The sequence below is a fragment of the Anolis carolinensis genome, unplaced genomic scaffold (assembly GCF_035594765.1).
Source record: "Anolis carolinensis isolate JA03-04 unplaced genomic scaffold, rAnoCar3.1.pri scaffold_13, whole genome shotgun sequence".
NCBI lineage: Eukaryota > Metazoa > Chordata > Lepidosauria > Squamata > Dactyloidae > Anolis > Anolis carolinensis.
The window spans coordinates 17141139-17167283 of NW_026943824.1; the positions used below are offsets into that span (position 1 = coordinate 17141139).

At 41.2% G+C, this 26145-nt stretch overlaps 2 protein-coding genes across 5 annotated transcripts in view; both read right to left on the minus strand.

Moving 5' to 3' along the window:
* Positions 1–12965, minus strand: klhl10 (kelch like family member 10). Of its 3 annotated transcripts, none has more exons than XM_016999040.2 (5): positions 12258–12965; positions 7421–7910; positions 5302–5919; positions 3923–4072; positions 1–827 (listed from the first exon to the last, which is right to left on the minus strand). In XM_016999040.2, the coding sequence occupies exons 1-5, from the start codon at positions 12272–12274 to the stop codon at positions 453–455; spliced, it is 1650 nt and encodes a 549-aa protein (XP_016854529.1). In that variant the 5' UTR covers positions 12275–12965; the 3' UTR covers positions 1–452. The 3 variants fall into 3 exon arrangements, with proteins under 3 accessions (XP_016854529.1, XP_016854528.1, XP_003230092.3); XM_016999039.2 differs by having other exon boundaries at positions 9488–12413; XM_003230044.4 differs by having other exon boundaries at positions 9434–12413.
* wdr24 (WD repeat domain 24) overlaps positions 12595–26145 on the minus strand; it is an 18375-nt gene continuing 4824 nt past the window's right edge. For both annotated transcript variants that reach the window (XM_062964348.1, XM_062964349.1), the window contains exons 3-10: positions 25520–25697; positions 22972–23653; positions 21451–21566; positions 20316–20437; positions 17946–18050; positions 17508–17845; positions 15636–15820; positions 12595–13170 (exon numbers count right to left, since the gene is read on the minus strand). In XM_062964348.1, the coding sequence (XP_062820418.1) occupies positions 13002–13170; positions 15636–15820; positions 17508–17845; positions 17946–18050; positions 20316–20437; positions 21451–21566; positions 22972–23653; positions 25520–25697 (1895 nt within the window). In that variant the 3' untranslated portion in view covers positions 12595–13001. The remainder of the gene's footprint in view (positions 13171–15635; positions 15821–17507; positions 17846–17945; positions 18051–20315; positions 20438–21450; positions 21567–22971; positions 23654–25519; positions 25698–26145) is intronic.

Genomic DNA, 26145 nt, shown 5'->3' on the forward strand with positions numbered 1-26145 from the left:
GTCTGTGCGAATGGGTTTTATTGGATTGACTTCTGTCGGTGCAGGAATATGCGAACTGTCTACTTGCAAAGGGCTCTTCATCAGGCAGACTGGAAAAGTAAGCTGAAATCTTAAGAGGAGCAAAACAAGAACGATTTACAAACACTTCCCCTCTTGCACAGTAAGTAGCCATGGCATTCTGAAGTTCTTTATTTCTGAATCCCTCAAGAATCCTCCCCGACTGCTTTTGTGTTAAAGCAACAAGTGCAGACATGGCAAAGCCCTATCATTGGCCTGCCACTATCCTCTGCATCTTTCCAGCTCCTTGGCTGTCTACAGAATAAACAAATTAGGTTGTTAAGACACTCTTAGTTCATCTATGATACTTTTTTTTGGAGGGAAAGACAAGATGAACCCAGCTGTGCATAGAGTTCTTGCTTAGAGGGCTTTATTAGTCAAGGAGAGAGAGCGTTTCACACAGGGAGCGTGCTGGTGGATGAGGAGTACTTGACCTCATCTCTCGGGGTCGACCCCACAAAATTGTCCCGCCTGGCCGCGTACTCCCCCACGTTGGGGAGCCCCGGCACCACGCAACAGCTCAGGGCGCTGCGGTAGATGCTCATGTCATGGGCGTCGTACCACTCGTCCGTCTTCTCGTCGTAGCACTCAACGTTGAACGTGGTCGTGAAGCCGTTGAAACCACCCACCACGAAGAGGAGGTCGTCCACCACTTCGATGCCAAAGTTGCTCCGAGGGTTGAACATGGTGGGGATCGTCCGCCAGGTGTTGGCGACCGGGTTGTAGGCTTCCGCGCTCCGGAGGCGGTTGGCCCCGTCGAATCCGCCCACCTGCAGGGAGCAAAACACCACCATGTGGGTTGCTTTAGACCAAGCATGGGCCAACTTTGCCATTGGCCAACTCCATGTCTCAATCCCAAGGTCCTAGTCCAGTGGTCCTCAATCTGTGGGTCCCCAGATGTTTTGGCCAACAACTCCCAGTTTACCAACTGTTAGGATTTCTTGGTGTTGAAGGCCAAAACATCTGGGAGCCCACAGGTTGAGAACCACTGTCCTAGTCCAACAGTCAAAGCATTCCATTGTCCTATTGAAGTGATGGCCAACCTAAGACATGCGTGTCAGCACTGACACGCCTAGCCATTTTTGCTGACACGCTGCCACCTGCAGATTGATTGGATGACTGTGTCTTTTGTGGCCAAATAATAATAATAATAATAATAATAAATAATATATAACACTTGGGAAGTGATGTGTGATCCAATACAACAGCCAGCAGAGTGTCTGCTGTGGACTCATAATAATAATAATAATAAAACTTGGTGTGTTTCTAATAATAATAATAGTAATAATAATAATAATAATAATAATAATCTATATATATAAAAGAGGGATGGCATCAGGGCAGCGGACAAAACAACAAAATTACAGGCCCCCCAACCTCGAAATTTGACAACACAACCCATCATTCACGGCTCTAGGTTGATACAACAAAAAGAAAAGAAAAATAAAGTCCTAATTACAGGGAGAGGAATAATAGTTTTTATCCAATTGCTGCCAGTTTGAAGGCTAAGCTCCGCCCACTTGGTCTCCTAGCAACCTACTCAGTCCAGGGGACAGGCACAGTTAGGCCTCACTTAGGCCTCTTCCACAGATTCTCTGATTTCAACTCGATTATATGGCAGTGTAGACTCAAGGCCCTTCTACACAGCTATATAACCCATTTATAATCTTATATTATCTGCTTTGAACTGAATTATCTTGACTCCACACTGCCATATAATCCACTTCAGTGTGCATACTAAACATAAAGACAACCATACAACAGACATTCAATACCACCACTACCTCAACAATTTCTCACCAACACCACCAGACAACGCCACAGCAACGCGTGGCCGGGAAAAGCTAGTAATAAATAATATATAACACTTGGGAAGTGTCCGATGTGTGATCCAATACAACAGCCAGCAGAGTGTCTGCTGTGGACTCATCTTGTTGTGTTCCTAATAATAATAATAATAATAATAATAATAATAATAATAATAATAATAATAATAATAATAATAATAAAAAATAACACTTGGGAAGTGTCCGACGTGTGATCCAATATAACAGCCAGCAGAGTGTCTGCTGTGGACTCATCTTGTTGTGTTCCTAATAATAATAATAATAATAATTAATAATAATATATAACACTTGGGAAGTGTCCGATGTGTGATCCAATACAACAGCCAGCAGAGTGTCTGCTGTGGACTCATCTTGTTGTGTTTCTAATAATAATAATAATAATAATAATAATAATAATAATAATAATAATAAATAACACTTGGGAAGTGTCCGACGTGTGATCCAATATAACAGCCAGCAGAGTGTCTGCTGTGGACTCATCTTGTTGTGTTTCTAATAATAATAATAATAATAATAATAATAATAATAATAATAATAATAATAATAATATATTATTATATATAAAAGACTCTGGCAGAAACCAGTGCAGGTGGTCCCGGTGGTGATGGGCACACTGGGTGCCGTGCCAAAAGATCTCAGCCGGCATTTGGAAACTATAGACATTGACAAAATTACGATCTGCCAACTGCAAAAGGCCACCCTACTGGGATCTGCGCGCATCATCCGAAAATACATCACACAGTCCTAGACACTTGGGAAGTGTTCGACTTGTGATTTTGTGAAACGAAATCCAGCATATCTATCTCGTTTGCTGTGTCATACAACGTCGTTGTGTCAATAATAATAATAATATATAACACTTGGGAAGTGTCCAACCTGTGATCCAATATAACAGCCAGCAGAGTGTCTGCTGTGGACTCATCTTGTTGTGTTTCTAATAATAATAATAATAATAATAATAATAATAATAATAATAATAATAATAATAATAGTTTATTTTTCTATCCCGCCTCCATCTCTCCACAGGGGCTCGGGGCGACTAACATAGGGCGAAGCCCAAAGAACAAACAGTAAACAAAATAAAATGCATATATAAACAACATCCGGGCTGTGGCGCAGCTAGCTAGTAAGCAGCTGCTATAAATCACTACTGACCGAGAGGTCATGAGTTCGAAGCCCGGGTCGGGTTAAGCCTCCGACCATAAAAAAAAAAAAAATAGCCCCGGCTTGCTGTTGACCTAGCAGCCCCGAAAGACATTTGAATCTGTCAATTAGGGAAATTTAGGGACGCTTTATGCGGGAGGCTAATTTAACTAATCTACAACACCATAAAACTGCTCACGAGGAAAAGAAGAGGAAGAACAGCCACCAATGGACGGTGAAGCAACAGCTCCCCCTGTGGCCGGAATCGTGAAGCTGGAAAGATGTTAAAAATGCCTCTGTGTCTGTCTAAAACTGAATGTTGTTTGTCTGTTGGCATTGAATGTTTGCCATATATGTGTTCATTGTAATCCGCCCTGAGTCCCCTTCGGGGTGAGAAGGGCGGAATATAAATACTGTAAATAAATAAATAAACATCATCAAACAGATAAACAAGTTGAAACCACAATAATATAATACAATAAAATAATAAAACACTGAGATGATAAAAAGCAAAGACCACCTTGCCCTTAGCGCCAATCGGGACTCCAAAAGCAGTAGTAAAACAGTTTTTTGAAGTACATATACAAAAATCACCGAAAGGGATAAGAAAAGCAAAATCCAAAAGGTAGTCCATAAGTAAAACGCCCAACCAACCTGGTGAGGAGTAAAGCAATAATTCAGATAAACCAAAAGGTACAGGAAAACAAGAGTCATAACATGAGCATAAATCCAGGGAAACAAGAATCAAAACATGATCATGGATCCAGAAAACCCACAAACTTTGGCTGATTGGGGGGAAAACAGGGCGAGTGAAGAGGTGAGAAAAGGGCAAGGCAAAAAGAGGACTTGCAGGCGCAAACGGAGCCTGGCCTTACTGCATAGACGTGTTCTCCGTATGCGATCACGCCAATGCCGCTCCGCCTGCTCCTCATGGGTGCGATCAAGCTCCACTGATCAACCTTGGCGTCGTACACTTCCGCCGTAAACAGGCACTCGTTCCCATTGAATCCGCCACAGATATAGACCTTTTTTTAAAAAAAAAAAAGGAAATAAAAAAGGAGATAAAATATTGCAACATTTCAACAGTTTGAACTTCTACGCAATCTTGAAAAGAGTTTTAAAAAATCATACAGGAGAGGAATAAGATCGCCCTCGGTCAGGGCTTATCCTACAACGTTGGATCTGCCCTAGTGTAGCAATGTGCATGAATCGTAGTTGAATGATGCGTTTCCACTGAAAAGGAAAGGCCCCGTTGGCGCAATGGGTTAAACCTGGTGCCGGCAGGACTGCTGACTGACAGGTTGGATTGTGTGCGTTCGTTCCAGCAAGCATTCCAGCAGTCAAGTGGGGGCCGGGCTGTGGCGCAACTGGCTAGTAACCAGCTGCTATAAATCACTACTGACCAAGAGGTCATGAGTTCGAAGCCCGGGTTGGGTTAAGCCTCCGACCATTAATAACCCCGGCTTGCTGTTGACCTATGCAGCCCCAAAAGACAGTTGCACCTGTCAATTAGGGAAATTTAGAGACGCTTTATGCGGGAGGCTAATTTACAACACCATAAAACTGCCAGCAAAACACGAGGAAAGGAATGCGGAAGTACAGCCACTACTGGACGGTGAAGCAACAGCTCCCCCTGTGGCCGGAATCGTGAAGCTGGAAAAATGTTAAAAATGCCTCTGAGTCTGTCTAATGTATGTTGTTGTCTGTTGGCATTGAATGTTTGCCATATATGTGTTCATTGTAATCCGCCCCGAGTCCCCTTCGGGGTGAGAAAGAAGGGCGGAATATAAATACTGTAAATAAATAAATAAATAAATAATCGTAGCCAACCCTGATTGATTGCTGGAAGGGCAAATGGCAAGGACTTCCGTTTGTGCTACGTGACAGGAAGATGCATCACGGGCTGTGCAATGCAGAGGAGGTGCTTCAGTGCACAGAGAACGGACTTTGAGAGAGACGGACGTGCTCCATGTTTGAGCTTGTGGATGCAACATGTGTCCTGATAGCTTTGGTTAATTAGTACTGTAAATAATGTAAATAAAAGCTTCAATGCTGCTGGCTTCAGCAGAGATAAATCAGCGAAGTTGTCGTTCTTGGTCAGTGCCACTTTCGCAGTTTGCAGAGTGGTCTGACGAATGGGCACAGGTGAGACCTTGCTCATCAGTTAGTCGGGGTCTCCAAGTCCCTGACAGACCCTGCAGTTTGCTCAATATGGCACTTTTGTCCACACTGGGGATAGCCCGTCATCACTTACCTTCCCGTACAGCGTGGTAGCGCTTGCGTCACTCCTCTGCTCATGCATAGGGGCTATCAGGGTCCACTGGTTGGTCTCGGGCTCGTACCTCTCTGCCGTGTTGAGGCGCACATAGCCATCAAAGCCACCCATGGCGTAGATGAAGTTTTCCAGGACGGTGACGCTTACGTAGCAGCGCCTCGAGTGCATCGGCGCAACCTGGTGCCACGTCTTCTTGACGGGCTCAAATCGCTTGACGCTGTTGAAGTAGTCCACGCTGTCAAAGCCCCCGATGATGTAAACGTAGCCCTTCAGGTAGGCGGCACCATGGTAGGCCCGGGGGCTCTCTTGCTGGCAGGTGACGTTCACCCAGCGGTCTGCACGGGCATCATACGTCTCAATCGCGTTGGTTGGGCTCCCGCCGCTCCAGCCGCCGATGGCAAACAAGATGGCGTAGGGTAGGCGGGGCCGGGTCAGCGGGTTGGTGAAGTCGGAGCTGGACGGACCATTCATGTTCAGGTCATACATGGCCTTCAGGGCATCGATAACAATGGGCTTGCACTCCTCGCTGTCTTTCACGTAGTCGTGCATTTTGACATTGTTCATAAAATATTCGGCATGCATCAAGGCCAGGCGGACCTGAAAAAAAGAAAGGAAGATTTATGGGACTATGAGTGGATGTTCTACTCCAGAGCAGGTTGCACCTCTACGTAACCACCACACTTCAGTCCAAGGTAAATCAGCAAAGCAGTTTATTGAAGATTATATGTAAAAATCAGTTCAGCAAAAATAGTGAAAATGTCAAAGCCGAAATGGATGAAATAGTCCACAAGATTCAAGGTAGAAGAGTATATTTATAAACACAGAGATACAAAAGAACCAGAGTACACAAGCAACATAAAACCCAAAGCAAAAATCCAGGAACAATCCTTCAAACTTGGAAGCATGAAACATGAACAAAGACATGAAACTAGAATTCCCTTAGCAAATTTGACCAGAACTTGGCAAAAGATGTTGCCTTAATTACTAACATTGACCAGACTGCTGGAAAATCCCTATGGCCTCACTAATATAGACATGAAACCATGGCGCTTTCCCTGACTACCTGATAATGGCTTTTTTTCTAACAAGCGCTGTGACCTTCAACGATTATGTTCGCAGCCCAAAGTTTACGAAAACTAAGTCTCCTATCTATCAGCTCAATAAGCTCTCCACCTGGAATCTCATTCTCTGAACTGATTTCAGCCTTTGACGTTGCTTCCCTAGAGAAAAACTCCTCAGCAGCAGCTGGGCCTCTCTCTGGAATATGCCTTTCACTAACTGCTGGAGACACAGACCGACTTAAAATCTCATGCTGGCTTGCAGGTCCAGAAATCCCATGATCCACTTCGTCATTGACATTAGGAGCAGGCAAAATCATGGGCTGAACTACAACAGTGGAGGAAACGGGTGAAAACCAAGAAACTTCCCAGGTTTTGTTTTGTGAGATAGGCTTATTAAACATGAGTAACTGCAATCAACCCCAGTAGTCATAGTGCAATACAACTTATGTGATGAAGCAGCACCCATCAGTCTCAGAAAAATGGAAAGACATAACTTGGACAAATATAATAATAGAGACCAGTTCTGAGAGTCAAGGAACCTTTATTTTCTCTTTCTAGGGAGAGTTGGGGAGCTAATAATAACCCAGCTTCCTCCCAGGTCATAAGTACAGCCACTCTAATCAGGTTTCTTCCTCTGATGTTTTGGAAACTATGATGGCCTCCAGGCAGGTTTCTTAGCTCAACAAGAGGGAAAGATCCTGACAGCTGCACAAACCAGGACGCATTTGCCACTGCCTGCTCTGACAAATAGTAAAAGTGACAAGAATCTTGCAGCACTTGATGATTTAACCAATTTATTATGGCACGAGCCTTCAGAATCCACCAGATGAGTGATGTTTCCCACTTGGCAGGCAGCTGAGCAAACAAATGCAAAAAGATGACTAGGTCTCCCCACAAAGTAACTTGCTAACCCGACCTTTGGAGCAAAGCATTGATGTGGAACCCAAATCCCCTTTCAAATCTCCCTTCATCATCAGACTGAACCACAACACTGAACTGGAAGCGCAACAGGACCAAGTATTTGCAAAAGGGCTCACCTTTGGGAGCAGGACGGCCATGTGCTGCTTTCTGTTGGGAGGATCGTGGCCAATCCATTTGAGGATGGCCTCAAAGACAGCGTCTTCCTGCTTCACGTTGAGTTCGTCCTTCTCAATGATGTCTTTAAACTCATTGACCGAGAGCTCCAGGAATTCGGTCGACGCTTTCACCATCTCCTCGAAGTTGTGGAGGATGAACATGTAGGCCGCTTGCCGCAGCTCCGGGCAGTAATAGTACTCTGTGAATTTGCAGATGCCAATGCAGTTCTCCAGACACAGCTGGCACTTCATGAAGTCGGAGCAGGCCCTGACGATGCCCATCACGTTAAACTGGTCGGCCGCCACCAGAAGCCTCTCCACATTGTCCACAGTGATGGGGACTGTCCTTGTGTAGGCGTATTCGATAATGAGCTTCATCATGTCTGGGGTAATGCCGGGGATATTATACACTCTCTTCTCTGAATTGTTCCAACTACTGGTGAACAGAGCTCTGAAAAAAGAAAGAAAAAAGAACAAAGCTAATGCAATCATGTCCTTCTAAAGGATATTGTTGTGCTTGCTAAGCTTCTCCAGTTAAGGGACTAACATTACAATAATGCACTTTTTTGGTAGTCATCATCATATTAGAACTCATACGCTCACATTCCCACATTTTTTATTTTGTGTCAAAACCACTGCATGATAAATAAGTTTAAAACGGATAAAATAAAGGGATCACAAGCAGTTAAATAGTTTTTAGACCAAAAAGAGGAGTGGCGGTTCTCACGAAGCTTTTCCTTGATTTGCGTCTACTGGAAGGAGGCTGATAGTCATGCAGTGGGTGGCTTTCACAGTTGGCAACAACTTCCCGTCGTATATGGGGGAGGCAATGCCAGCTATCTTATAGTCTATCAACAGGTGTAGGTTTAAGACAGGGGTCTCCGAATTAAGGCCCGTGGGCCGGATGTGGCCCTCCAAGGTCATTTACCTGCCCCCTGTCCTAAACTTTAGACCTGGGTTGACCTAAGTCTACCTGGTTTTGGGGGGTCTCTTTGGTTACCTATGGTCCTATAAGATCGTCTAGATAGTCTTTGAAAGTCTCTTTGCTTAGCTACGGCCTTATAAGACCATCTAGATGGCTTTTGGAGGTCACTTTCCTTACCTATGGTCCTATGAGAGCATCTAGATGGCCTTTGAGGGTCCCTTTCCTTACCTATGGTTTTATGAGATTGTCTAGATGGTCTTTGAGGTTCCTTTCCTTACCTATGGTTTTATGAGATTGTCTAGATGGTCTTTGAGGTCCCTTTCCTTCTCTGTGGTCTTCTGATGGCCTGATGAGCTCATCTAGATGGCCTTTGAGGGCTGCCTTTCTTACCTATGGTCTTATAAAACCATCTAAATGGTCTTTGAGAGTCCCTTTCCTTATTTACGGTCTTCTGATGGCCTTAAAAGATCATCTAGATGGCCTTTGAGGGTCCCTTTCCTTACCTATGGTCTTATAAAACCATCTAGATGGCCTTTGGATGACCTTTCCTTACCTATGGTCCTATGAGACCACCTAGATGGCCTTTGGAGGACCTTTCCTTACCTATGGTCTTATGAAACCATCTAGATGGCCTTTGAAGGGTCCCTTTCCTTATCTATGGTCTTCTGATGGCCTTATGAGACCATCTAGATGGCCTTTGGGGGACCTTTCCTTACCTATGGTCTTATAAAACCATCTAGATGGTCTTTGAGAGTCCCTTTCCTTATTTACGGTCTTCTGATGGCCTTTAGAGATCATCTAGATGGCCTTTGAGGGTCCCTTTCCTTACCTATGGTCTTATGAGACCACCTAGATATAGTTACCTGTATCAGTTACAGAAATCAAGAACCTGGTTGCCAATTAAGAACAGGCGAGGCCCCAGGAGAAGATCTTCTCCCAGCAGAGGCCATCAAGAACAACCTGGACTTCTGGACCCCCAACCTCGCCTTATCATACATACCCTTTTGGGGGGGGGGGGGATATTTGGAAATGACTCATAGAAATAAGACCTGAAATAGGAGCTGCAGCTACAGAGGATGTTCTTGTGGGCATTGAACTCGCACCCGTTGACCTTGATGATCACGTCGCAGAGCTTCCCTTCCAGGCGCAGCTCGTTGAAGACGGTACAAGCCATGGCGCTCATCTTCCTCTCCATGTGGCGGTGGGAGTACCCCGCCGAAGCCGAGGCGTCGTCCATTTCGTTCCCAAGGGCCGTGCGCGCGTGTGGGGTGGGAGGCAGCGCAGCGCTGCCAGGCCGTCCACTTCACCCTCCTCTGGGAAAAAGAGTGTCATTGGTAGAGGGGGTTCCAGAACCCTCCCATAATGAGGACCCTGACATGACCGGGTTCTAGAACCCGGGCTCTCCTCCGATGGCTCAGTTTGCGTCGGCTACAGCGTGCGAGGTTGGGTGGCCTTTCCTCGGGCCAGTGTCGCCGATTCTTCATGACGGGCTGGAGCCACATTTCAAGATTGTAGTTATTGTGTCAGAAGCTAATTGAGAAATATAGAAAATAGACATGTCCAAAAAATCGTTTTGAATCGTGTATCGGAATTATTTCGGATTGTTCTCGCTTTTTGATACGCATTCCGAGACATTGTCTCACAGTGCAACCAGCAATGTAATTCGAACCATTGTTGGCCCATTCTCTAATTGTCTCTTAATGTTTCGTTAATTTTTTCCCCCCAAAATTTTTTAAAATATATTTTTAAAATATTTTTTGAAATTTTTTTGTTTCTGCAACCTACCTAGAATGGGAGCTTAGCGCAGTCTAACATGGCTGCCGCTCCCCGGCCAATCAGAAGCTTCCACGATGGACGCAAAGGTGGGGGCTAGGGTTGATGAGGATAGCTCAAGAAATGAGGGCGGGAGAGCCCTGTAAAAGTCCCCCCCCCCCCCGGTTCCTTTTTTTTTTTTTGGCGATTGCGCATGCGCATCCGCCATTTTAGAAACATTTAGAATCATTACGAATTTTCGGAAATATCCGAAATTTTGGGGTGAAAAAATCGGAAATACTTTCTATATCGAAGTGCCAGCGCCCCCTACTTTGGAAACGAGAATTGAAACATTTTTTTCATCGATCGGACATGCCTAATAGAAAAACCAGAAGCAAAGTTAAAACTTGGCATGATATTAAATTTCCTATGACCTCCGGTGTCGCTGTGAGGAGGTTCTCCATTTTGCACGTGGCAAAGCTCAGGTTGCATTGTAGTCGTGGTCTGTGGTTTGCTCTCCTCCACACTCCACTTTGTAGTCTCAAGGTTGGCTCTGCATCTCGTGGTGCCACAGCGCAGTCTGTTTAGTGCCAGCCTTCCAAGTTGCTCAGTCTTCTGTGTGTCCAGGAGGGAGTTTCTCATCTGTTCTCGGTCACTGATTGGGGTTCCGAGTTCTAACCTGCCACTTTTGGACTCTCGGGAGCCCCGGCGGTGAAGTGTGTTAAAGCGCTGAGCTGCTGAACTTGGGCCCATGTAAGCCACCCCGAGTCCCTTTGGAGAGATGGAGGCGAGGTATAAAAATAAAATTGTTGTTATTATTATCATCATCATCATCTGCAAGATTTTAGGTATCGTTATGTGCTCCTGTCATATTAAAATGATGTATAGATTAGACTAGCTGTGCCCGGCCACGCGTTACTGTGGCGTTGTCTGGTGGTGTTGGTGAGAAATTGTTGAGGTAGTGGTGGTATTGAATGTCTGTTGTATGGTTGTCTTTATGTTCAGTATGCACACTGAAGTGGATTATATGGCAGTTTGAAGTCAAGATAATCCAGTTCAAAGCAGATAATATAAGATTATAAATGGGTTATATAGCTGTGTGGAAGGGCCTTGAGTCTACATTGCCATATAATCCAGTTAAAATCTGATAATCTGTGGAAGAGGCCTAAGTGAGGCCTAACTGTGCCTGTCCCCTGGGCTGAATGGGTTGCTAGGAGACCAAGTGGACAGAGCTTAGCCTTCTAAGTGGCAGCAATTGGATAAAAACTATTATTCCTCTCCCTCTAATTAGAACTTTATTTTTCTTTTCTTTTTGTTGTAACAACCTAGAGCCGCGGATGATGGGTTGTGTTGTCACATTTCGAGGTTGGGGGGCCTGTAGTTTTGTTTTTTCCGCTGCCCTGATGCCATCACTCTTTTATATATATAGATAGGAGCCCCGATGGCGAAGTGTGTTAAAGCGCTGAGCTGCTTAACTTGGTCCCATGTAAGCCGCCCCGAGTCCCTTCGGAGAGATGGAGGTGGGGTATAAAAATAAAGTTGTTATTATCATCATCATCATCATCATCATCATCTGCATCTGGAGGATTTTAGGTATTGTTATGTACTCCTGTCATATTAAAATGATGTATAGATTAGATAGGAGCCCCGGTGGCGAAGTGTGTTAAAGCGCTGAGCTGCTGAACTTGCCCGTGCAGCCATGCTGGCAACACGACCAGGAGGTGTCTAAGGACAACAGGCTCCTCGGCTCGGAAATGGAACAAGAACACCTCCCCATGGCCAGAGTTGAGCACCGTCTTCAGAAAGCTGGAGATGAAAGGGGAAGTCTTTACCTTTGGTCTGTGTATTTGTATGTCATTGTTATTCCACTGTATTAAAAGGCATTGAATGTTTGCCTATCTGAGTATGTTGCACTCTGAGTCCTCTCGGGGAGATAGAGCGGAATATAAAGTGTATTATTATTATTATTATTATTATTATTATTATTATTATTATTATTATTATTCCTTTACAATAAAAAAGGCTAAACACATAATTGTATGATATTAGTAAACCAAACACATTGCTAACTGGGCTCTTTTTTTGGCTTAATACTAAGACTAAAATACTATACTCACTTACCTGGGATTAAATTCCATTGAATATGATGGCTATATTTGAAAGGACTAGGAATAGGATATTGCTGCATAATTGTTTTCTCCTCGATCTGCAGAGGATCTTTTGACCGTCTTTAGGAACTCTCGCAAGGTGTTTATTATGTCAGTCTCTTACCGAGCATAGGGTCATAAAAGTGCTTTAAGAAAAATTATCTTTTCTTTGTTCCGCACCCAGGAACTGGACATTATGGTTCTCCTCAGAATTATATTGCCAAACACAAGTGTGTGTCTTTTTCTTTTGGAATGAATGCAAAGGCAGCTGCATAGTTCACTCTTTTATACTAAAGAGTTTCGAAACTCCGTACGAAACAGTAAAGTTTATTCCGTTCTTTCAATTCGGTATAAAAAATGGGTGAAATCTCCCTGGGTGCTACCTTGACTTACTAAAAAGCAGGTTTATGTAGAAAGGTGATAACCAAAAACTGTTTACACAGCAGTAAAAAAATAAATAAATGGAAGAAAGTGAGCAGGTGAAATTTTCCAGAAGAATCACCGGAGAATCAGAGGTTTCGCTATCCTTGGTGAAGTATTAATGCGAGGATCTTTCTCTTCTTAGCATCTGAACCATTAAGCTCTCACATGCCGCTGTCCAGCACACCAAGAACAGTGAGTTCGAATGCTTCCACAAACACAGGCTTTCAATTCTCTTGCTAAGCAGCCCCCGGAACACGTTTTGCTCCGCAGCAGGCCACATGCGCCGCCAGGTGCTTCAGGTGTATTCGCACAGATGTCCGCATCCTGCTGGGCAGTGAGAGCTGGTTTCCAGCCATTTCATGATGTGCTGCAGGTGGCCCCCATGGCTGCAGCCCTGGCACCACACAAACAAGCCTTTCACCACGTGATGGCACACGGCGCACATGCTGGCGCACTGCCGGCACCTGCGGGAGACGACCAGAGAGAACAGTCAACCAGGGAAAAAGCAACTTAAGTTGAAGGCAACTTAGAAGATTTCAAAGAGCCAGATAGGTGAGAAGGAAGACCCGAGTTTAACTCAGGCATGGGCAAACTTCAGCCCTACCTCCAAGTAGGGGCTCGGGCTGTGGCGCAGGCTGGAGAGCAGCTGCAATGAATCACTGCAATGAATCACTCTGACCAGGAGGTCCTGAGTTCGAGGCCCGCTCAGAGCCTATGTTTGTTTGTCTTTGTTCTATGTTAAAAAGGCATTGAATGTTTGCCTATATGTGTAATGTGATCCGCCCTGAGTCCCCTTCGGGGTGAGAAAGAAGGGCGGGATATAAATGCTATAAATAAATAAATAAATAAGTATTTTGGACTTCAACTCCCACAATTCCTAACAGCCTCAGGCTCTTTCCTTGTTAGGAATTATGGAAGTTGAAGTTCAAAACACCTGGAAGGCTGAAGTTTACCATGTGAGAGGTCAGGAGAGGTGGACGGACCCGAAGAGGCAGGAGGAGGAAAGAAGAATGAGTGGAAATAATAATAATAACAACAACAGCAGTAGCAGCAGACAAAAAATCAGTACAAGAAAACCGCACTACAAACTAGAGCTAACAGTTGGCACAACAAAACACTGCATGGAAAGTTCCTTGACAAAATTGAAGGAAAAGCTGATAAGGAGAAGACCAGCATATCTATCTTGTTTGCTGTGTCATAATAAATAATAATAATAATAATAATAATAATAATAATAATAATAATAATAATAATGAAATGTGTTGCTTTCACTATATAAGTAGCTAATAATAATAATAAAATGTTAATACAGTAGAGTCTCCTTATCCAAGACTCGCTTATCCAAGGTTCTGGATTATCCAATGCATTTTTGTAGTCAATGTTTTCAATACAGTAGAGTCTCACTTATCCAACATAAACGGGCTGGCAGAATGTTGGATAAGCGAATATGTTGGATAATAAGGAGGGATTAAGGAAAAGCCTATTAAACATCAAATTAGGTTATGATTTTACAAATTAAGCACCAAAACATCATGTTATACAACAAATTTGACAGAAAAAGTAGTTCAATACACAGTAATGCTATGTTGTAATTACTGTATTTACGAATTTAGCACCAAAATATCACAATGTATTGAAAACATTGACTACAAAAATGTGTTGGATAATCCAGAATGTTGGATAAGCGAGTGTTGGATAAGTGAGACTCTACTGTATAGCATGATATTTTGGTGCTAAATTCGTAAATACAGTAATAACAACATAACATTACTGTGTATTGAACTACTTTTTCTGTCAAATTTGTTGTATAGCATGATTTTTTGGTGCTTAATTTGTAAAATCATAACCTAATTTGATGTTTAATATGCTTTTCCTTAATCCCTCCTTATTATCCAAGATATTTGCTTATCCAAGGTTCTGCCGGCCCGTTTAGCTTGGATAAGTGAGACTCTACTGTAATAACAATAAGGAATTCCTTGATTTTGTTTTTTACATGCGCAGCACCATGGACACTGATGGTGTTATACAAATAGCTAATAATAATACAGTAGAGTCTCACTTATCCAACATAAATGGGCCAGCAGAATGTTGGATAAGCGAATATGTTGGATAACAAGGAGAGATTAAGGAAAAGCCTATTCAACATCAAATTAGGTTATGATTTTACAAATTAAGCACCAAAACATCATGTTATACAACAAATTTGACAGAAAAAGTAGTTCAATACACAGTAATGCTATGTTGTAATTACTGTATTTACGAATTTAGCACCAAAATATCACAATGTATTGAAAACATTGACTACAAAAATGTGTTGGATAATCCAGAATGTTGGATAAGCGAGTGTTGGATAAGTGAGACTCTACTGTATAGCATGATATTTTGGTGCTAAATTCGTAAATACAGTAATAATAACATAACATTACTGTGTATTGAACTACTTTTTCTGTCAAATTTGTTGTATAGCATGATTTTTTGGTGCTTAATTTGTAAAATCATAACCTAATTTGATGTTTAATATGCTTTTCCTTAATCCCTCCTTATTATCCAAGATATTTGCTTATCCAAGCTTCTGCCGGCCCGTTTAGCTTGGATAAGTGAGACTCTACTGTAATAACAATAAGGAATTCCTTGATTTTGTTTTTTACATGCGCAGCACCATGGACACTGATGGTGTTATACAAATAGCTAATAATAATAATTTATTATGCAACACTTTTGACACAAAAAATTATAAATCTCCTTGATTCCTAATCTTTATTTGGGAAGTAAAAAGAACTAGAGATATAGAAGGGGGCACCATGCTTCAACATGTGGACATGACTTGAATGCTAGAAACACGAGCTGACTACCTCAGAACAGGTAAGTTCACGTGTTTATGATTCTGCAGTATGCCACAAACTAAGGCGTTTCTTCACATTGATCTCACCGGTCACAAATCCATCCCTTGTTGCTCATGGGCCGCTTGCAATTGCTGCAGTTGATATGCAGGGTGGTGGAGGCCTGGTTGAGGCAGTTGATGGCTCTGCAAGTGCTCAACTTGATGACTTCGTTGGAGATGTTCCACAACTGGAAGCGCTGCAGCAGGTCGATGTAGGAAGTGTACCAATGTTCCTGTTCGGGTTTGAGATATGCACAAAGTTGCACAACAACCTCCAGATATCGCTCTCAATCATTTTTAAAGATTCCAGCTTTTCTACTAATTATTTACTCAATAAATACCGTATATACTCGAGTATAAGCCGACCCGAATATAAGCCGAGGCACCTAATTTTACCACAAAAAAACTGGGAAAACATTGACTCCAGTATAAGCTGAGGGTGGATAAATCTCAGAAATAAAAATAGATACCAATAAAATTACATTAATTGAGGCATCAGTAGGTTAAATATTTTTGAATATTTACATAAAGCTCAAATTTAAGATAAGACTGTCCAACTCTGATCAAATCATTATTCTCATCTTCTTCCATGTAAATGGGCTTATGTATCCTTTTAATAATAATAGAGTAAAATAATATATGCAATAATAATAATAATAATAATAATAATAATAATAATAATAATAATAATAATAAATACAGGATCTGGAACACAACACACCAGACATCCAGTTGTTTGTGGAAAAGAAAAAGGTTTGGATCATTGATGTCGCCATCCCAGGTGATGAAATTATTGACGAAAAATAATAATAATAATAATAATAAGTTTATTTATATCCCGCCTCCATCTCCCCCGAAGGGGACTCGGGGCGGCTTACAGCAAAATCAAAATACAAGCAATGATAAAATATAAAACATCAAAGGACAAAAACAAAAACCAATAAAAAAATATACACAATAGGTTAAAAAACACAACACAGAATTAAAACATCAAATTAAAAACAATGAGGTTGCAATAGTGGATAAGCAAGGTGCACATTATGGGTAACAAATTCGTAAATAGATAAAGTGCAATAGAATCATTTAAGGTCACATTAGGAAAACAACAGGAAAAACTCAGCCGCTATCAGGACCTCAAGATTGAACTTTAAAGACTCTGGCAGAAACCAGTGCAGGTGGTCCCGGTGGTGATGGGCACACTGGGTGCCGTGCCAAAAGATCTCAGCCGGCATTTGGAAACAATAGACATTGACAAAATTATGATCTGCCAACTGCAAAAGGCCACCTTACTGGGATCTGGCGCATCATCCGAAAAATACATCACACAGTCCTAGACACTTAGGAAGTGTTCGACTTGTGATTTTGTGATATGAAATCCAGCATGTCTATCTTGCTTGCTGTGTCATAATATAATAATAACTACAGGAAAATAATACAAGAATAATAAATAGAGTAAACTAATAAATGCAATAATAATAATATCAGAGTGAAATAATATATGTATTAATAATAATAGAAATCGAGTAAAATAAATGTAATACAGTAGAGTCTCACTAATCCAAGCCTCGCTTATCCAAGCCTCTGGATAATCCAAGCCATTTTTGTAGTTAATGTTTTCAATACATCGTGATATTTTGGTGCTAAATTCATAAATACAGTAATTACAACATAGCATTACTGTGTATTGAACTACTTTTTCTGTCAAATTCATTGTATAACATGATGTTTTGGTGCTTAATTTGTAAAATCATAGCCTAATTTGATGTTTAATAGGCTTTTCCTTAATCCCTCCTTATTATCCAAGATATTCGCTTATCCAAGCTTCTGCCGGCCCGTTTAACTTGGATAAGTGAGACTCTACTGTATTATTATTATTATTATTATTATTATTATTATTATTATTATTATTATTATTATTACCTGCGCCTGGTCATCGATCTCCTTCCGGATGCGGTCCCCCAGCACAATAAGCACAGACACCGCCATCTGCACATCTCCCTGCTCGGCATAGAAGAGCAACATGTTGCGCACGACGGGGTTGAAGAAGTCGGCCGGCAGGCGGTTCTCATACAGGGAGTGAGAGATGGAAATGAGGGAGAACGACTCCACGGGCGTCAGGGACACTGTCTCGGCCTCGTTACCACTGACGTGGGGGGAGTCCGCTTTGTCCTGCAAGTGGTCCAGCGCAGAGGGGTTGTCCACAATCTCATGGCGCAAAGGGAAGGCCTCCTGGGGAAGGATATACTCTTGCTCCTCGGCTGCAAAAGCACACGGATCCATGAGATGGAATGGAAAGACCTAACAAAACCCTCCCGGCAAAGAACTGGAAGGAAGGCGGTCTCTCAGTAAGACACTTACTGTGGGGATTCTCATGGTCCAACAAGTACAGATCGTCTTCATCTCCTTCCACGTCCCCAAGGAGATAATCTGCAGGGACGTCGCTTCCTTCGGTTTCTTCGTTCTCTAGTCAGAAAAAAGAAATAGAGATAGAAATGTGAACAAATCCTTATAAATTAGGAAGAAATATCTACCTCTCCCCTAGTTTATATTCTACACTACAGTAGAGTCTCACTTATCCAACGTAAACGGGCCGGCTGAACGTTGGATAAGCAAATATGTTGGATAATAAGGAGAGATTAAGGAAAAGCCTATTAAACATCAAATTAGGTTATGATTTTACAAATTAAGCACCAAAACATCATGTTATACAACAAATTTGACAGAAAAAGTAATTCAATACACAGTAATACTATATAGTAATTACTGTATTTACGAATTTAGCACCAAAATATCACGATATATTGAAAACATTGACTACAAAAATGCGTTGGATAATCCAGAATGTTGGATAAGCGAGTGTTGGATAAGTGAGATTCTACTGTATATGCACTTTCTCTGGCCCAGTTCATTTTTAGGAGACTACCCAGGTTTTTATCCAAGTATGTTTTACTATAAATGTGACTTTTATTGATTTGTTTTTACCGTATATACTCGAAGATAAGCCAAGTTTTTCAGCCCTTATTTATGAGCTGAAAAAGCCTCCCTCGGCTTATAATCGGGTCAAGGTCAAGGCCAGCAAGGAGCCTGCAGGCTATTGCTTGCAATATGTGATCTATTTCTCTCTTCTCCTCCCTTATCAGTGTGTTTACTTTTCCAAAGGCTCCCGCTCTTAATCAAGGGAATGTTTTGAAAAGAGAAACACTCTCGCAAGTCAGGAAGAAAAAAAATATATATTCATTAATCTTATGAAAGCATTTCCCCCTGAAATATTTGTTAAACTCTCCTACAGATATATAGGCATTAACCCCTTGCAAGCTTTTGCTATCTTTATGTACTTTTATATGTGTATCTATCTATATACATTAATTTTATATATGAATTTCCCCTCATATGTTTGCAAGTCTCTGCAAATATCTATATAAAGAGAGATGTCTGGATAGATATGAATATATTCTTACCTACCTATATTACAGGAGGGAAATGCACACACACACACACACACAGAGGGGATTTGCAAATGTTTCAGGGGGAAATGCATATGTGAAATTAGTATATATAATTATAGATCTATATCTAGCTCTGCATTGTTTATGGAGGCATTGAATGTTTGCCTGTTACTATGTTGGAAGCTGGCCTGAGTCCCCATGGGGAGATAGAGTGGGATCCAAATGAAGTTTTTGTTGTTGTTGTTGTTGTTGTTATTATTATTATTATTATTATTATTATTATTATTATTATTATTATTATATTGTTGATACCATATTGTTTTTGTTGCCCCTACTTTTCCACTTATAGAGCTAGTTTATTGTTTTTCTTTGAAATATGGTAAATATTCAAAAACATTTAACCTACTGATGCCTCGATTAATGAAATTTTATTGGTATCTATTTTTATTTTGAAATTTACCCATAGCTGCTGCATTTCCCACCCTCAGCTTATACTCAAGTCAATAAGTTATCCCAGTTTTTTGTGGTAAAATTAAGTACCTCGACTTATATTCGAGTCGGCTTATACTCGAGTATATACGGTATATTGTTGTGTGTTTTTATACTGTCTGTATTCACCTGGGCTTGGCCCCATGTAAGCCTCCTCGAGTCCCTTCGGAGAGATGGAGGCGGGGTATAAAAATATAGTTGTTGTTATTATTATTATTATTATCATCATCATCATCATCTGCAGGATTTTAGGTATCGTTATGTGCTCCTGTCATATTAAAATGATGTATAAGGTAAAGGTAAAGGGTTCCCCTGACGTTAAGTCCAGTCGTGTCCAACTCTGGGGGTTGGTGCTCATCTCCATTTCTAAGCCGAAGAGCTGGCGTTGTCCATAGACACCTCCAAGGTCATGTGGCCAGCATGACTACATGGAGCGCCGTTACCTTCCCGCCAGAGCGGTACCTATTGATCTACTCACATTGGCATGTTTTCGAACTGCTAGGTTGGCAGGAGCTGGGGCCAACAGCAGGCGCTCATTGGGAAAGAGATGGTGTATGAGGAATGTAAGTGAATGCTGTGTAAAAATGTAATTCCCTTTTGTTTGTTTGCTAGCCAATGTAACTGTAGGTTGTTTGTGAATTCAATGTCGTTATATAGAATCTGTATGTCTGTATGTCCAGTGTGGTTCTTTATAAGTGTAAAAGTTCTGATATAGCCTCTCACACTGAAATTACAATAAAAAGAACATTTGTTTCAAAAGTATTCATGACACTCCTTCTCGTCTTGTCCTTACCGTCATTATTGATCAAAGTAGAGGAAGAATCCATGAGGATATTTTCAGGACGTCCCTCTCCCTTGCTCCGCTCTAGCCTTGACTCGCTGCCTATTCCAGAGGAAATATCTTTCAGATTAAAGCTGGAAGAGAAACAAAAGTCTGCATTAGTCTCTGGAAAAATCAGGCACACCTGTCCTTGTTCCCAGCTTCCTCTCCCTCCTCTACCTACCCTGAAAATAAGACCTATCATGATTTTTCAGCATTTCTGAGGATGTGCGAAATATAAGTCCTATTTCAAAAATAAGCACTAGATATAATTCATTTGCAGCCCCAGGTGGCGCAGTGTATTAACGCGCTAAGCTGCTAAACTTGCAGACCGAAACATCGCAGTTCGAATCTGAGGGGCGGAGTGAGCTCCCGCTGTTAGCCCCAGCTTCTGCCAACCTAGCAGTTTGAAAACATGCAAATGTGAGTAGATCAATAGGTACCGCTCCATAGGGAAGGTAACGGTGCTCCATGTAGTCATGCCGGCCTCATGACCTTGGAGGTGTCTAAGGACAACGACGGCTCTTCGATTTAGAAATGGAGATGAGCACCAACCCCCAGAGTCGGACACATCTGGACTTAATGTCAGGGAAAAACCTTTACCTTATAGTTCATTTAAAAATCAATTTGGAAAAACAAGACTGCCCCTGAAAACAAGTCCTAACGCATTTTTGGAGCAAAAATTAATATAAGACACTGCCTTATTTTGGGGAGAAACAGGGTTCTTACAACTTTTGGTCACCAAGAAAACATAACTTCAGTTTTCCCCACTGCTCATAAAGCCACCTGATGTTGCATATAAACATCAAAAGAAGGATAGCAACACATTTAGACTGAATAAAAGAGTAAAAATGCAACAATCCATGCTATTATCCAGATGGATAACTTTCCACAGTGTTTACCTGTCAGACCGACTGCATTTACCACATTTACATCAGCCTTTTGCAATTAATCTCCCTGATGGATTTGGCCACAATTCTCATCATCATAATCAGCCTACATTTCTGGACAACAGCTTAGGGAGAGCTGGTATCAATTGCATTTCACATCTCACAACCATGTCAACATTCAAAAATGAAGAACTCTTCCTTACGCCCCGTCTCTTTACCTATTCATGAGTGGGAGATTGGAGCTACTCTTTCCTATGCTGTGGTTTAAGTTCGTGGTGGACACTGCACTGGGGCTGGAGTAAATAACTCGGAGCATTGTCCATGTCTGAGCCACCTGGCAAAGAGAGAGAAAACAGAAAGAGTTAATGTCATGGATAAATATGATCTATGGTTTGAATGGAATTGTATGAGAGGTATAATCTATCCTGTATTTATTACGATTTTACCATTTATATGTTTTAAATGCAATTTTTTATCCTGTATTTTTGTTTTAATTAATATATTGCATTACTGTTTTATCTTTTTATAGTGTGATTTGTATTGTTGCCTATATTTTGTCCTATGTTGTTTGGGCCTCTGCCCCATGTAAGCTGCCCTGAGTCACCGTGGGGAGATGGTGGCGGGGTATAAATAAAGTTTTATTATTATTATTATTATTATGATTGGGGTCTATCCTTCCTCTTGAATATTGTACACTTTTAGGCCCCTTCTACATTGTCATGAATGAAGGAAGACATTATTCCACCATGTCTCCTGTGCCAATATAACAATATGTAATAATTGTATTATATTATACTAATAATGTAATATATTGTATAAGCATATAATATTAATATTATAATGTAATATGATATAATAATTATTATAGACTATTATAATACAGTAGAGTCTCACTTATCCAACACTTACTTATCCAATGTTCTGGATAATCCAACGCATTTTTGTAGTCAATGTTTTCAATACATTGTGATATTTTGGTGCTAAATTCGTAAATAAAGTAATTAATACATAGCATTCCTGCATATTGAACTACTTTTTCTGTCAAATTTGTTGTCTAACATGATGTTTTGGTGCTTAATTTGTTAAATCATAACCTAATTTGATGTTTTATAGGCTTTTCCTTAATCCCTCCTTATTATCCAACATATTCGCTTATCTAACGTTCTGCCGGCCCGTTTATGTTGGATAAGTGAGACTCTACTGTAGTATATTTATATTGCCTGTAATATTACTAATAATATTACAATATAGTGTTATATTCCAACATAAACGGGCCAGCAGAACGTTGGATAAGCGAATATGTTGGATAATAAGGAGGCATTAAGGAAAAGCCTATTCAACATCAAATTAGGTTATGATTTTACAAATTAAGCACCAAAACATCATGTTATACAACAAATTTGACAGAAAAAGTAGTTCATTATGCAGTAATGTTATGTAGTAATTACTGTATTTACGAATTTAATGCCAAAATATCACGATATATTGAAAACATTGACTACAAAAATGCGTTGGATAATCCAGAATGTTGGATAAGTGAGACTCTACTGTACTGTAAATAAATAAATAATCAGGTTCTGAATCAAATACAGCAACACACAACCTCAACTAAGAGTGGCACTCCTCCAGTGTGAGTTGGATAAGCAGCCCATACACCTACGTTACTCTTCATAATTTTATGCAGTATAATGGTGTATTTATTTACGACATGCAGCCAAACAGATGGAGCCCATACACACCTGATTGCGTTTGAGCTCCTTGGCTACTTTGGCATTGTGGTCGCACAGCTCCGCCAGAGGTCTCCCTGTCAACACATACTGCTTGGCAGTCCGCACAAACCAGTCCATGCTCCCGACATCGCACTCTGTTTCTGCCTCGAAGACACTCAAGGCACTGGAAGAGGAGATGAATTCGAACTGCTCCGTGGGGTCTAACTTGCGCTTGAAGAAAATAGGGTGTCGCCGGTCGCCGATGTAAGGCTTGCGGTTAGAATCCGAGGAGATGAGGCTCTCTTTGGCCGCAAAAGCCAAGTCCCCAAAGAGGCTATAGCAAAGCCCTTCGGGGTTTGCCCGGTCAATCGGCTGGCTAGCATCTTTGAAGATGTGCTGGTAAAGAGTACTATCCTTGGAGCCAGAGAGGAGGAAATAAGGATCGTGGAGGTGCCGCCACACAATCCCCGTGGTCACGTCTTTGTGCTCTTCGAACATGGCTGAGGGAATGAACGGGCGGCGGACATCCCAGACGTAGATGTTGTGGTCCACCATCATAGAGCAGGTGGCAATGTGGTGCTTGCATTCTGGCCGCCACTTGACCCTGGCCACAGAAGCAATTGTCTGCACGCAGTAGATCTCTTTGGCCCGGTTGGTGTTCATGTCCCAGACCTTGACCATCTTGTCTCTGCCTCCGGTGGCAAGCCAACCCCTGGAGGAAAGGCAACAACACAAAGACATCTCAAGATCAAGGAAACAACAGTTTGGGAATCAATATATCCTAAATACTGCCTTATACTGACAATGTGTTGTTGAAGGCTTTAATGGCTGGGATCACAGGGTTGTTGTATGTTTTCTGGGCTGTAGGGCCATGTTCCAGAAGTATTCTCTCCTGACATTTCACCCACATCTATGGCAGACATCCACAGAGGTTGTGAGGTGAGGTCTGAGGATGCCTGCCATTGATGTGGGTGAAACGTCATGAGAGAATGCTTCTGGAACATGGCCATACAGCGCAGAAAACATACAACAACCCTTAGCCATTCACAATTTTGTTAAAAAAACTCAGACATTCACACTGAAGCCCAGGTGATGGGATCCAGCCACTTTGATCTCCATGTGGAGATAAAAAGTGGGGTATAAATAAACATAACAACAACACTATGTAACACGATTTTTGTTCCTGGGTTATAAATGTCATTTCCTAATTGGTTCTATCATAAAAAACATAGAAAAAAAGTTTATAAAACTGCAAAACCTTTGTTTTTGCAGGAGAGGCATCCTGCAAATAGTTTTTGCAATAGTTTTTCAATACCGTATATACTCGAGTATAAGCTGACCCGAATATAAGCCGAGGCACCTAATTTTTACCACAAAAACTGGGAAAACTTATTGACTTGAGTATAGGAGGGTGGGAAATGCAGCAGCTATTAGTAAATTTCAAAAATAAAAATTAATAATAAATTAATAAAATTAGATTATTTGAGGCATCTGTAGGTTAAATGTTTTTGAATATTTATATAAAACTGTAATTTAAGATAATGATAAGACTTTAATGAGACTGTCCAACTCTGATTACCTATCTACCCGAGTACAAGCTGACCCGAATATAAGCCGGCCAGGGCCCTCACTCGAATATAAGCCGAGGGGAACCTTTTCAGCCCTGAAAAAGGGCTGAAATACTAGGCTTATACTTGAGTATATACAGTAATAACTCATAGAGTCTCAACCAATTCAGCCACAAAAACGAAATTTCTGGAATATAACAACTACAGTAGAGTCCCACTTATCCAACCTTCACTTATCCAACATTCTGGATTATCCAAGGCAGTCTGCCTCCCACCCGAATCCACAGCTGTTTTTGTAAGCAGCAAGGATTGAACTTTCTCAGATTTAATTTCTGACAATGTTGTTATTGTAAGTTAATTTTATGCAACTCTATCTTTATTTGTAGTCTATTTGTTAGTAGCCAAAGTTTTTGTAGTCAATGTTTTCAATGCATTGCAATGTTTTGGTGCTAAATTTGTAAATACAGTAATTACTACATACCGTTACCGTGTATTGAACTGCTTTTTCTGTCGATTTTTACATGTATTATTTTCCTGTATTTATTATTGTTATTATTACATGTATTATTTTACCCTATTATTATTAAAAGGACACATTGAAGTAGATGAGAATAATGATTTAATCAGAGTTATACAGTCTTACGTTAAATCAGAGCTTGATGTAAATATTCAAAAACATTTAACCTACTGATGCCTCAATTAATGTAATTTTTTGGTATCTATTTTTATTTCTGAAATTTACCACCCTCGGCTTATACTGGAGTCAATGATTTCCCAGTTTTCTTGTGGTAAAATTAGGTGCCTCGGCTTATATTCGGGTCGGTTTATATTCGAGTATATGCAGTAGTCAATTTTTAAAAGTCAATTTTCAAGAGATTTTTTGTCTATTACATCTAAGATGCAAGAAGGACAAAACATGAATAATAGAGGAAAAGGACAAGAAAAGAGTACGGTTCTGGAAGATCAGAAACATCACGTTTTGAGGGAAAACAAAGACTATTTGCCCATACCTGTCCTCCGGATGCCAGTCACAACAGAATACGGGTCCATTGTGGGCTGTGAACATCCTTTCATAGCGGTCTGGACGGCGGATGTCCCACAGCTGTACGTTGCCATTTTCGAAAGTTGCAGCAAAGGTAAAGTAATCTCGTATGCTAAACTGGACATCGCGCACACTTTCTGATTGTCCTGAAGAAGGCAAGGGATAGCATGTTTGGCATGTCTTGGATTTGGTAGCCCTTTTATGCAATTTTGGCTTATCACAGGAGAAACAAACCACAAATGCCAGCCAGTGTAATGCACAAAGAAAACTTGTACAGGCAACTCTCCAACACTTTCCATGCACTTTATTAAATGGTCTTGAAATTATGCACTTTTATGCAACCGCCCCCATTTTATCCATCATGGTGATGCTTGTTTTTATTATCTCATTTTTACATAGTAAAAAGCCTTCTTTGGAGGCTTTTAAGCAAAGGCTGGATGGCCATCTGTCGGGGGTGCTTTGAATGCGATTTCCTGCTTCTTAGCGGGGGGTTGGACTGGATGGCCCATGAGGTCTCTTCCAACTCTACTATTCTATGATTCTATAATGATGGTAGTATATTGTATTCTGTGTTTTAATTGTAATTGAATTATT